The sequence below is a fragment of the Amblyomma americanum genome, chromosome 10 (genome assembly GCF_052857255.1).
Source record: "Amblyomma americanum isolate KBUSLIRL-KWMA chromosome 10, ASM5285725v1, whole genome shotgun sequence".
Lineage (NCBI taxonomy): Eukaryota > Metazoa > Arthropoda > Arachnida > Ixodida > Ixodidae > Amblyomma > Amblyomma americanum.
The window spans coordinates 16886355-16899174 of NC_135506.1; the positions used below are offsets into that span (position 1 = coordinate 16886355).

The 12820-nt window shown below is 47.5% G+C and overlaps 1 protein-coding gene across 1 annotated transcript in view; it reads right to left on the reverse strand.

Annotated features, from left to right (window-relative positions):
- The window catches only part of axo (axotactin), a 140030-nt gene that overhangs the window by 38876 nt on the left and 88334 nt on the right, over nt 1–12820 (reverse strand). The window contains exons 11-16 of the mRNA XM_077639090.1: nt 12550–12686; nt 9704–9816; nt 7499–7729; nt 4910–5085; nt 3187–3329; nt 1318–1604 (exon numbers count right to left, since the gene is read on the reverse strand). Coding sequence (XP_077495216.1) covers nt 1318–1604; nt 3187–3329; nt 4910–5085; nt 7499–7729; nt 9704–9816; nt 12550–12686 — 1087 coding nt within the window. The remainder of the gene's footprint in view (nt 1–1317; nt 1605–3186; nt 3330–4909; nt 5086–7498; nt 7730–9703; nt 9817–12549; nt 12687–12820) is intronic.

The following is a 12820-nucleotide window of genomic DNA, read 5'->3' on the forward strand; positions in this document are numbered from 1 at the left end:
AACAAACACGACATCCGACTCCACACCTTTGAATCCGCACGCTCCGACAAAACTGCGAATGTGCGAGAAGACGGAAGGTCAGCGCAGACGAACAACGCATGCGCGAAAAGACAAAAAAAAATGGCGCTTCACGCAAGAACGAACGCATACGCTATCTCTTTTACAGCTGTGGCAGCTTGTTCTACGGCGGCCGGCTGCGGAGCACGATGACGCGTAATGAGATCCCGGCCTTCTTCTCGCCGTTTCACTACCGCTATGGAAGCGTCTTTTGCGGCCAAAAAGTGCTTGTCTGCTCTGCGACGTGTGTGAACGTTGAAGATCCCCAGGAGGTCGAAATTATTTCATAATTCTTCATTATAGTGCCTATTTGTCTCTTCCTTTTATCGCAGCAGCATTAGACTTCACTTGCGATTTAGTGTTTTACAACGTTAGTCAAAAAGTCGCTGATTGATCGACAGGGCGATGACGTCACAAGACTGTCTGACCGCGGCGAGAGAGCGATGACGTCGAGCGTCCCGATAATTTGGTCAGTCCCTCTGTCATCAAGAACCCAACCTTCGGTATATTACACGAATCATAAGACCGCTCTTGTAATCGCTAAATAAAAAACGATGGATCAACAATCTCTTAGTAAAGATTTCCTCTTACGGCATACCTTACACCCACTTCTCAGTGTCACCTTTCAAATTCTCCAGCTGCAACCACCCTCCCAAAAGCGTTTGCTCTTTTAAACGTCATCTCTCGAAGCCCTATATCAGCGAACAACTGCTGCTATCATTCGCAGCACACAAAAGGTGATCGTCCTCTGCAATCTTCCTTAAGTTGTTCACATGCCCAGCTTTCCTGGGCAATCAGCGACTAGCGCCATCTGCGGCTGCCAGTAGTGAACACCGACTAACTCAATGGGAATATTTTAAGCTTGCAATTTTGAGAAATCTAGCCAGTCACTAGGAATCCTCCGCGAACATGTTGGTTTTCATGGCCGTGTCTTCCTCCTCGCTGCAAGATTTGACCTATCAAATGGTTTTTGCGCTCAAACCAACTACCAAAACTAATGGCATCCTGCGAACATCGAGCATCGAACATTCGAAATTCCCTCGGTGATTTTTAGCGTTCAGCGCCATGCGGCCCGTAGTGGCAACCGGGCAAACTAGAAGACGTTGTACAGATTTCCTCGGCTCGAGTACATTTTTGGCCGCACTTAAGCACGAATTCGAATGTTACTCATCAAAGCTTTCCTGTCTCCTGTGTTCTCTTGTCCGGACGGTGCAAAGGTCGACGGCGACCAAGACGCCGAAGCAAAAGCTTCATTCTCACTGGTGTCGGTGCACTCCAGCGGTCCCAGGGTCAGACGAGCCTCGGCGTCGTGCGCGAGCGCCTTGGGCTGCAGCATGTATACCCGCACGATGCCCAGGTCCTCGGGCCGGTCGTAGAAGCCTTCGTCCAGCCGCCACCGGCCGTCAGCCACGTCGCAGTTGCAAAGCCGCGATGCGTTCGAGCAGCTCCTGGTCTCGGCGCACTGGCACCAGGCGGGGCGGCCGCTGCCGATGCTCGACACGTAGTGGCGGTTCGCCGACGACTCCATCCACGTGTAGCTTTCTAGCCTGGGCACGTGGCCGGCGGCAATGCGGAGAAGGTCGGATTAAAAGAGTCAACATAGGCATCGCCGATTGGCCATTTAGAAAACCGAAAAAGAGAGCGGACGAGACGAACAGAAAAGTGTAAAGCATTTACTTGGTGGTGACCCAATTAACGTTGAGCATAAATTAACGAATTTCAGGCTTAACTAACTTTGAAGGAACCGGGAGGCATTCGCGCCACAAATAAGGAGGCCGATGAAAAAACTTACTAGCCTGCAGCTCCCCGTTTCAAACGTGAGAGATACGTAAGTTGAAAATTCAAAATTATGACTATGACGATGACAATAAAGCGATGTGGAGAAGACCGTATTGAGAATAGTAGATGTCGCACAGCGCGGTAGCATTCACTGATGTTCGTATTTATGCTTAGGGTACGAGTCGACAGCGCTAGGCGGATATTTTTTTAGCTCTCAAAACTCGCATATAAAGAATTGACACTGTCGACACTAAAAAGATGGAAGAGTGGAAACAGAACTCCTAGTATTATCAATCGTGTGGCTCGATCGTATAGCGGAAGGTATTGAAATATATCCTATAAATATCTTGTATCCATGAGAACTGGCTAGGCCTTGCGTTACAGCGCATTACTGTTATATTCACGTGACCGAAGTTACTTGAACAGGACCTTGTAAGTCGTAACAGTCGAAACAGACATGAACCTTGTGTACGGCGAAAGAATGTGGCGAGATAATGCAAACACACGTGCAGTATAGGCTGACCCTTGTAGCGCGAGTACGCGTTGTTTCGAATAAGATAATTTCCTTAATCATTCGTTTCATTTGCTCTCACAACCGTGTTTGCTGCCTAACTCGGGTTTCAACACCGTTTACGGGCGAGAAACAATTAAAGGTGCTCTGAAAGGGGCTCTAATAAAGTTCCCGTATGGCTGGGATGTTAAAGCACGCCTCTTCATAAATACTGTCCAGCAAGAAATGTTTTAATGCGCTTTGTAGAAGCTGAGTTATATGTAGTCAAAATCGGAATTTCAGCGTCTTCGCGCCTTTCTCTCTCCTCTCGTCAATTTTCGCACGCTGGAAGGTCTGCGCTCCTCCGCCGGCCCGCTGGCTCAACCTCCGGGGGAGAGCTTCCAGGCCCGCCGGAGCTACGCGACTAATTGGCCGCGGCCTTGGTAGCTGCCTGACGTCTGAAAGAATCTAACCAGTAGCCACCTCTCAATATGTATACGCAGATGCGAGCGACGGAGGAGGGTGCGAGCATGAAAAAGTCGCCAGGAAGGGCTCACCAACTTTCGCGCGTGATTGTGGGTCCTCTGCTGCTTGTAGAAGTGTATTATTTGGCTCAGGTTTTCAGGACAACACAATGCAGTGATTAAACGAGTTGTGCTTTCCTCGAAAGGTGTTTCAGAGCCCCTTTAAGGTCGGGGAAATTCTCTTCGATTTCAGATAGAAAATTCTGACCTCCACTTTGGACACTGCACTGTCATCCATTGCTCTATTTCAGTAGTGCTTAGGTGGTTCTAATCTACACATGACCAAAGGTAGCGTTGATGCTTCCAGCAGGGCAACATCTGCCTCGTAAAGCTTACCCCAGAGGAGCCTTGAAGCACTCGTAACTGATGTGCTGGGTACATTGCTTCGACGCGTGAATCAGCGACTGGAGCATGTCGGGTGTAAACTCCCTGTAGGTAACGTCCATGTAGAAGCCTTCGAGGCCGTATTTTCTCACCACCTGCAATGAGATCACGCGGTTTAGAAGACGAAAATTCAATCGCAAAGGAAGGACGGGCGTTTGAGTGATGATGGAAACGGGATTAGAAGTAACAAGAAAGCTCGTCGATCTCTTTGTAATACCAATACTAGCACCTAGATCCGTCCAATGTACTGAAAAAATTGCAGAAAGCGGCATAAGAAACGCAAGCACGCCACCAACAGCCTTCTTCCTACACCGACTGCCCTCCGTTGCATACTTCTGGAGTACCCGAAGACTGTCTAAGGCGTTCTCAACACATGTGCTGATCGCAAGTCTTTGTTGAAGACTGGAGCCCACTAACAAATTGGCTTACGGCATGATTTGGCTTGATTTGTTCAGTTTCAGCTTCTATGGTTCATTACAGTTTCATGCTAGCACGATGAAAGCATAACAAGCAGATTTCACGCCACGCCCGCACTTTGCACGCTCTGCCGCTCATTGTCGTGTTAGGTTAGTAGCCATGTTGCCATGGGTGACAGCACCGACGCGGCGTTAACAAGGTCTGCGATGCTCCGAAAGGATAAAGTTGAGGAAAGGTACAAGAGAGATTTCCAGCTGGAAAATATATAAAACATCACAGTAACGTACACTTTATTTCTTCGCATTATCCTGTACTTATGCTAAATTAAGGGCAACATCACTCGTAAGCTGCCCTGTAGTCAAGGCGCCTCTCGTGAGCAACTGGACGGTGATTCATAGTTCTTTTATTCCCAAAAAACGCACCGAAATTGACAACTTTGTTTCGTGATTTCTGGCGAAAATTTCTGTTGGCAGATTTGAAACACGACCTAAAGGCGCAAAACGCGTTTCGTTGAAAACTACTGCCATATAGTGTTAAAGGGCAACTGCATCACTTTTTGAGAATTTTGCCATATTCAAGGATTCAAATCGATATAGGCTGTAGGTGAAACATGCCAAGTGTTTCTGCGCCTGCATTTATAATAGTGACCTAATCGACAACTGAATTTTGAGCTTCTCCTGAAAGCACCGAAGAAGTGCGAGTTCAGTGTGACGACACGGAAGATATGATTTCAAATTACTGCTTCCGTCAGCCACAATCTGCCGTGCCTCTTTGGATGCTGCCAAAGGACACTCGGCGGGCTTTTTCTTTGGTGGCGTTGGTTTTTTTCCTTCACAGCAGACGTTTATACGTTGGATATGCACCGATGCCTTCGATGACGTCATCAATGCGGCCCCCACTTGGTGTTGTGTGCTGCGGAGAAGCTTGCAGGCAGACGCGATTTAAATCGGCGATTACGTCACCATTACAATGGTTATCCCAAAGGGGACTTCGCATGCTTTATCTGCAAGTTTCACACATTCGGCCCTTTTAGGCTCACTGATTTCTAAAACGTATGCAGTTGCTCTTTCAAAACTGTAACCAATGCAACTGCCGACCGTAACTCGTCTTCGGCAGTAGGTGCAGCCACACACCTGGCCGGACGAGTGTGACTCGTCACTGGCGATAGAATCTCCCATGACGAGTACAGCTCGGGTTTGGTGATTGAAGCGTTAAGGAGCGAGAATGCTTGCCGTTTATGCGGGAAGCACACGCTTACCATCTCCCGCTGCATGTTGTGGTTGACTTTGGTGGCGATGGATCCGTCGGGGCGCTGCATGTCGCACTCGACGTGCGCCGGCGGCAGCGGGCCGTTTCGGTCGATGTCGATCTTGTACGTTCCGGACTTGCGGTAGCCCACCAGGAAGAGCTCCTGGCAGGTGCGCTTGTATGTTGCTACATTGGTGGCCAGAGTCCACATACAACGGAGAAAAACACAGGAACCGTTAGTTTATAGTGCACATCTTCGCGTCGTCAGAAAGCCTGAGATTTTATACTTTACTCACAAGTAAAGGCATTGACATCATGTTCATGTGCGCTCGTTTAAAGTAATATGTAACGCTCTTTTTGTTTCTTCGCTTGTGGTTTTCTTCGTTTTTGGTGATGATTAGAAAAAATTTTATTTACATATGTACACATGCCAAGGTTACCGGATACATTTGACATTCACAAGTTGACATGACGCTTAGCATGTAAGGCGAGCCAATTAGAGTGCCAAAACATCTTTGAATAACTAACAGGAATTTCTTGTGTGCGATTTAAAGCGGCGTGGCATGATTATTAACAGTGAGTGATACCGGAAAAATCTGACACGGAAAAAAAAAGGGGGGGGGGGGAATAAAGAAGAAGACCCTAGCGCCAGTTTGGTCTAAAGACCAGAACAAGACGTTCATTGTTAACAGAAATGAATGGGCATGACCACTGCCGGAGAAACTCTTCCTCTCCCAAGAAAAAGAGCTCCTCTGACAAGAAACTGATCAGCTCCCTTCTAAGACGGCCAAGTATTGGCCACACAGCTCGGCGTCGAAAGCCACCAGCGACCGCGGTGCATCGATTGCGCCATAAACTAAAAAGACCTGCAACAATTAACAGGCGAGCAAAACGGCCGCTGGGGAAGCGGCCGCGGGAGACAAAGCTCGAAATGCCCTGCCCACGGAATCCCGCATGAACGGCGCGCCAAAAGACACGTGCTACCATGCAGGTGACTGTAGCATGGCGATTAGATTCCGGAAGCGGGCAATTCGGACAGGTACTGGAGCGTAAAACGCCCCACCGCTCCAGCCGATCACAAGTAGGCAGCACTGCCCAACCAAGTTTCCACACAAAGTCACGTAGATGGTCTGGGAGAGGCGTCGATGTTATGCGCGCCCATTGAACGCGGCGCATCGGTGAGCGGCGAGCCGCCGGCACAACAGGCAACAACAGCGAGCCTATAATATTCACGACACGGTCTGTAAGGATGTTGACGTCAGGTGCTACTGCGCTTGCATGCCTGAAAAAGGCCACTGCCGTAGTATATATAGCGGTAGGCTTCTCTGATTGAGGACCATGATTAACTGGGGCCGAGGGATCCAAAAAGCGCAAGGAAGGGCCCAAAAAGTACCGCGCCAGGGTTCGCGCCGGAGACGCGTCCCCCAGCAGGATACGCAACATGCACTTCAATGCTAACAGTGAGGACGTTATGGTCAACGTTGGGAAGGCAAAACCACCTCTCTCACGTGGTTGTCCAAGAACAGCACGAGGCACAAGCTCGGTTCCGCCTGACCAAAAAAAAGAAAAAACTTTGGGCTTCACGTGTTGCAAATTGTTTTGTAACGAAAATAAATAAACTATCAGGCTATTATGTGAACTGATGGAGAGTGGCGATGTGAGCTAGTTGGTTCATTGGGAATAAGCAAAGCAGAGCAAGAACATGGAGCGGTCGGCGCGTGTGTTGTCACTCTTTTATGTCGTCCGTGTTCTTTGCACTGCTTTGCCTATTGCTAATATGTGCTGTGCCTTTACTTCCATCTGCATGAAAGGTAATCAGGTACTCGTTTATGAAGCAGGTACCTCTTCTCGTGGCACATCTCTCGGTAATTCCTCCCGTATTAGTACTACTACGAGTAATCACCCCTATCGAAATACACAACAAAGCGTTTTTTCGTAACAATAGATTTTCCTGTACTATTATGGGACCTCACGACCGATATCACCTCAAGCGCAAAAATGTTTTCGGGTCACAAGCTACTCATTGAACAGCTGACGTTTGGTGCTACTGAATCTACTTTGCGGGAATGGAATAGGTTGAGGTATTCTCAGTATTGAAGCTTTTTCTTGCCGTCTTCTACGGGCCGCAAATGCACTAAACCGAAATGGAGGCGGTCATATACAGTCCCTTGGTTTACACAAAGTCGAGCTTATAGTTTCACGAAATGAGCCCTTCTTATGACGTCATCGTCCCGGCCAAGCGCCGTTAGTATATGCCATGTGCGAGGCTGTCTTAGGACGTACAGGACTTCATGCTGTGGTGAAGTAAGTTGGCGTTGAATTCTTTTCATGTTTATTTATTTGTACTTAAAACGTCCCCCGTACTCAAAGTTTACTGTTGTGTACGCTACAGCCACCTGGGCAAGATGACAATAGGCTTCGCTCCCACCCCTTTAAGACTGCATATGAAATGTAATTTCAGGCCCAAGGACAAAACGTGCCTTTTTCTTAATTCCAAGCACTCCCATCTTCCTCCTAACTGAGTATCGTCTCACTGCCCTACGTGCCGTCGTTCGCAAAGGAAAGCCTCCGGAATGTAGACCGGAAGGGAGGCACTCACAGAAGTGGCACGTCTTGCCCGTGTATCCGGTGCCGTTGCAGTTGCACTTGAAGCGGTTGCCGTCCAGGTAGCACTGTCCGCCGTGCTCGCAGGCGTTGGGGTTGTTGCAGGGGTTGATGAGCTGGCAGTTATCCAGCGAGACCTCGCCGTGCGCGTACTCCGTGCCGACCACCTTGCGAGGGTCCACCCACTCCTTCTCCACGTAGATGTCCCGGATGCAGCCGACGAAGCCTGCGAAAAGAGCCATCATTCAACGACATCTTCCATTAGTTCGCTTTGCATTTGTAAATACCGAGAGAAAATGGCTGAGTTCCGGAGCCTAGCTGGTTTGGCTACCGAGAGTAGCCATCTTGTTACCATAGATCAGCTTGAGATTTCTTGCGTTCTGTGGCGTTCGTATACTAAACCTAACCAGACACCGGTACAAAAAGGGTCAAATATTTTATTTATTTAGTTATTTATCCACAGCGCCAAGCGGTATTACTGTGGGGAAGGTTATAGATAAAAGAAAGCATGGCATAAGCAGTGTCAGCCATGAGAAAAAAATTGGAGGACGACTAAGCTTCGTGTGAGACGCGACAGCGTGTTGCAGCGTTGCCAAGGAGTGCACGTAACGCCGTCGCCCGTTCGGCGCGACGCGTGGCCGGATGTTTTCTCACATATCTCGGTGGACACCCGAACCGGGCCGTAAGGGAATGAAATTTGGTTTTAAGGAAAGGAAATGACGCCTGTCTCACAATTCTCCTGAACACCCGCACCGCGCCGTAAGGGAAGGAAAATCCCTTCCCATATGGCGCGGTTCAGCTGTCCACCGAGATGCGCCATTTTTCGCTCACGACCAACACCGCTGACGACACCGGCTTTTCTGCGACATGAGCTCCTTAACTCTATCGCGTTAGCAAGCCTATGCCTCACAGCACCATGAAACTTGAATGCTCATCATAACATTAAAAATAAAACATTGTCGAACATAATACAGGCAGTGTCTGAAGGCAATTTTTCCATTTTTACGGCGTTCTGTTGAGAATTTCGCGCTGAAGTGAACCTGAGTGTCGTAAGTTTTCGAAGGGGAGAATTTTTTACTGGGTCAAAAAGCCACATGAACTACAAGAAATTTATAAAACTGACGAATGACCGGTACATGTTGAATTAAAACGTTTTGTAAACAATTACAACTATGCAAATACAAAACTCTCAAATCTGTTAATAATATAGCTGACAGTGACTATTTTTATTGACATCGTACTTCCTGCTCGTAATTAAAATGATGACAACACCGCAGCGGTGGCCAAGTGGTTGAGCATCCGCCTCGCATGCGGGAGGTGCGGGGTTCGATCCCCAGTGCCGCCGGGTACCCACCGGTGATACAATGGGTACAAGCTTTCCCCTGGTCTGGTGCTCGGCTTATTTAGGGTGAAATGCTTGGGAAATGGGTCTTCGACCCCACCTTGAGAATTTGAAAAATACCTTGTGCCATGGCGCTCTTTGGCCATAGATGCCCTTGCGCCATAAAAATCCATCATCATCATCATCATAAAATGATGACAGTGATGTTAGTGATAACTGTCACAGAGATATCATTACATATCCAAATATAAATGTCCCAATGCAAAAAATAGCCGACTGCCGTTTCGAGTACAGGTAGGGTGGAACTGACTGCACTCACAACTAGCTACATTAACTTTCCAATAATCAACGTTTGCTCATTTGTCTACGTTGTGCATTTGCTGGGTGTGATAATCAAACAGCGGGCCATACTCTCAAATTTGTTCAGGATGCACGTTTTCAACGGATTGCTATAAACTTCATGCCCCATATTATACTCGCTCCAGCCGCGCTCTTTAGATCACGAAATGTCGCGTACTGGCTGACTCAAGCCAGCACAACTAACTATTGCACACCACAGTGGTTGCCGCATCAGCCTAATTAATCACCGGTAACGTTAAGAGTGCGCTCTTCACAAAACAGCATTAGACTTTTCTTGTTAATAAATTGTTAATAATTTCTCTCGCGAATGTCATCGCAAGCTGCGTTAAAACTTACGACTTACAGAAATTTAAAATGAAGGGCCGTCCTCATCATCATCATCATCATCAGCCTTACTACACCCACTGCAGGGCAAAGGCCTCTCCCATGTCTCTCCAATTAACCCTATCCTATATGGGCCGTATATGAGGGGAAATAGTGACTACAAGTGCGCCTTACCCATGACGTGCTGCTTGGGAAATCCTCCAATCACAAGCGGCCCGACTAGCTCCACGGGTCGTGGGTAGTTGTCCTTGAGCTTGCGGTTGAAGTCTATTGTCAGCTCCACAACTCTGCAGGACAGAAAGTACCGCGAGGTTAGAGGTGCAAACTTGGTTTAAGCTCGCAATGCACGCAAAAGAAGCACACTAGATAGCATGAAAAGAAATGAATCGAAGTATATGAACACATCGGTAGAAAAAACGAGAGCATTTTGTGGTTGCAAAACCAAAATAAGTTTACTTCTCTTTGCTGCTTCGCAGTGCTCCCTTTCTCCACTCCACATCTGCTCAGCGACGCTTACTTAACATCGCTTTCATCTTTTATTATGGCAGCTCATTTCTTGTCTGGACAGATCGAGTCTGACCCTGGCTGTTCCTCCCCTAAAAGATTTGTCCCGGTTAACACATCGTTCGATCGAACGGTGGTATAACAGGAGCCCAGGTTTGCGGTCTGTACAAGCACCACACAGAATTCCAAGATAGGTAGCCCGGGCCTCAACCCCGCGTCCCGTGTCCTCCGTATGGCGAAGGCCCCATGCAACTCCCAAGATCGATGTACTTAGGTTAGGTTAGGTTGGGTTGGGTTGGGTTGGTTTAGGTTAGGTTAGGTTGGGTTGGGTTAGGTTAGGTTGGGTTGGGTTAGGTTAGGTTAGGTTGGGTTGGGTAGGGTAGGGTTAGGTTGGGTTGGGTTGGGTTGGGTTAGGTTAGGTTAGGTTGGGTAGGGTTAGGTTAGGTTGGGTAGGGTTAGGTTAGGTTAGGTTGGGTTGGATTAGGTTAGGTTAGGTAGGGCTTCGTTTGAGCAGCTGTGCATTCCTGCGCGTGCACGTCTGCGTGCGTGTTGCATCAGGAAGCTCCATGAAGAGTGTCCAGATCGCGTGGATTCTGTCCCTCTCAAGAACATTCTTTGTTTTTGTCCCAAGACGAATAACAAGGCGCGTTGTACACATGTACGCAGTATAGTGAATAGCAGACACCAACACCTGCCTCTCAAATGGTTAAGTGTTAAATACCTGTATACGATGTGCCATACTACTCAAACGTGCTTGCGAGAAAGGAATCACGAAGTATTGTGCGAGTAGAAAAAAAAAGGAAACAATCAAGCTTATTTTCGTTGTCACCGATCATTATAACCAGGACTGTTCTCCCTGCACTCCAAGTTAGCCTTCATTTTCAATGACGTTTCTCAGATCTTGCGGCGAAATGACACTCGAAACCCGGGGCTAGCTGGCTTCAAGCCATCGTTAGGCAACAGCGCGAAAGACGAAAACGAAAGGGAAAGCTATACAGGATCAGTGCTCATCCTGTGCATGTCTACCTTTCCTCCGTGGCTTTCGCGCTGTTGTCTAACAGGGTATCGCCCACTCTCCTATTTAGCTACAGTGTTGACCTTCAAGTCATCGTCAGCGCAACTTATCAGCACATTGTACCCGCGAAAGGGGATGATTTCTCCGATCTTATTGATTAAACAGTCAGTGTTATCAAAAGTAAATTGATAGCAGAGGGCAAACGTCGTCAGTATTTGAACATATTCGCGAACACGTGCACTGCATTCAAAAGAAGGTAAAGGAAGGAAGCTGCATCAATTGACAGCACTACAGGATCCCGATATGCAAGAATCATCTTGTCTTCTAGCATTCCCTCATGCGCAACAATTCTGGACAAAAGCATTTTTGACCGGGAAAGATTTTATGAACGCAATTTTTCGTATATTATAACACTTAACTATAACAATCAATATATTCGCAGATATTCCGTCGACAGGCTTGCCTTTTTTTTGCTATTAGCGTTTGTGATATCGTCAAAAGTGTTCCCTATTGGTTATGTATGGCAGTCTTAACTGCTCGATGCAAGCTAGAGAAATAGTTTAATAGAACAATTTTCCTACACATAGGAATATTGGCAATTCCCTTCAATATTTTCATCACATTACTTTACACGTTTCCAATATTCAAAATTGTTGTCCAAGAATGTTGGACGTGGAAGGAAAAAATATGTGGAAAGAAAAAGAGATGTGCAGAATTCTTTTCATCGTACCTGACATGCCTACGGCACTGGTCAGCGTAAATAAAGAAAGAAGGTGATATTAGAGTCCTTCAATAGTGCTGCGATATCCAAAAAAGTTAGTGAAAGAAGCCAAGCAGATTTTTTCAGCGCCATCGCGTGAGTATACTGACCTCTGTGAGACAGAGATCTACGCGAAGATAAGAAGCACACGGCGCTATTTCAGACGCACGGCAGGCTTGCATGTTTTTGCCATGGTGCTGAGGTTGCGCAGAGATGAATGGACGGGAATGCCCCAGAGTCGCCCCCTCCCCCCTCCCCTCCTACATTACTCTTCCGAACAATGCAACATATCCATTCTTCCTTCCCAACGGACACGGCTAGAGGGCAGATACGCCAGCCTTCCAAGCAAGTAGCTGTATTGTGTATCCATTTATACACGTAGACGTATTAAAGCCTGAAAATTGCCGTGGGGAAAAAGGTCAAATGTCAAAAACTGAACCGCGCAAACACTCATAGGCTTTCTATGGCATTCCTAGATAGTAGTGCGCGCTGTCAGAGATAAGCATGCATATTTTTCCAGCCTGAGTTTCAGTACTGCTACTGATTATAAATCAAGTGTTCGCATATTATTAGCCGGGAGTTTAAGTTCTGTATAAAAACTATAGGAGTCCGTTTATCTCTTAGCCTATTGAGCTTGCTAGTATTCAACAGGTCAGTGAAGACGAACAGCCGAAGCAGCTGAATGGAAGCTGAATTTACGCATTAGAGCGAACGCGTTCAGCGGGGACAAGCGGGTCTTACTCGTTCTCGAAGACCACCCCCACTTGGTGCCAGTGGCCGTCGGTGAGCTGCTTCCCTTTGCTGAGGAACCAGTAGTGGGACGGGTTGGTCTCGTCCGGTACGATGGTGAAGATGGCGGTGCCCTTCTTCAGACGTATCTGCAGATTAGGATACGGCGAGACAAGATTTAAAAGAGGCAAGATGAAGATTCCGATCAGATAGCTCTGCCTGCCGGTCTACTATGAAGAAACTGGTTTAGGAAAGACTTCAAATTAGAGAGGGATAACCCATC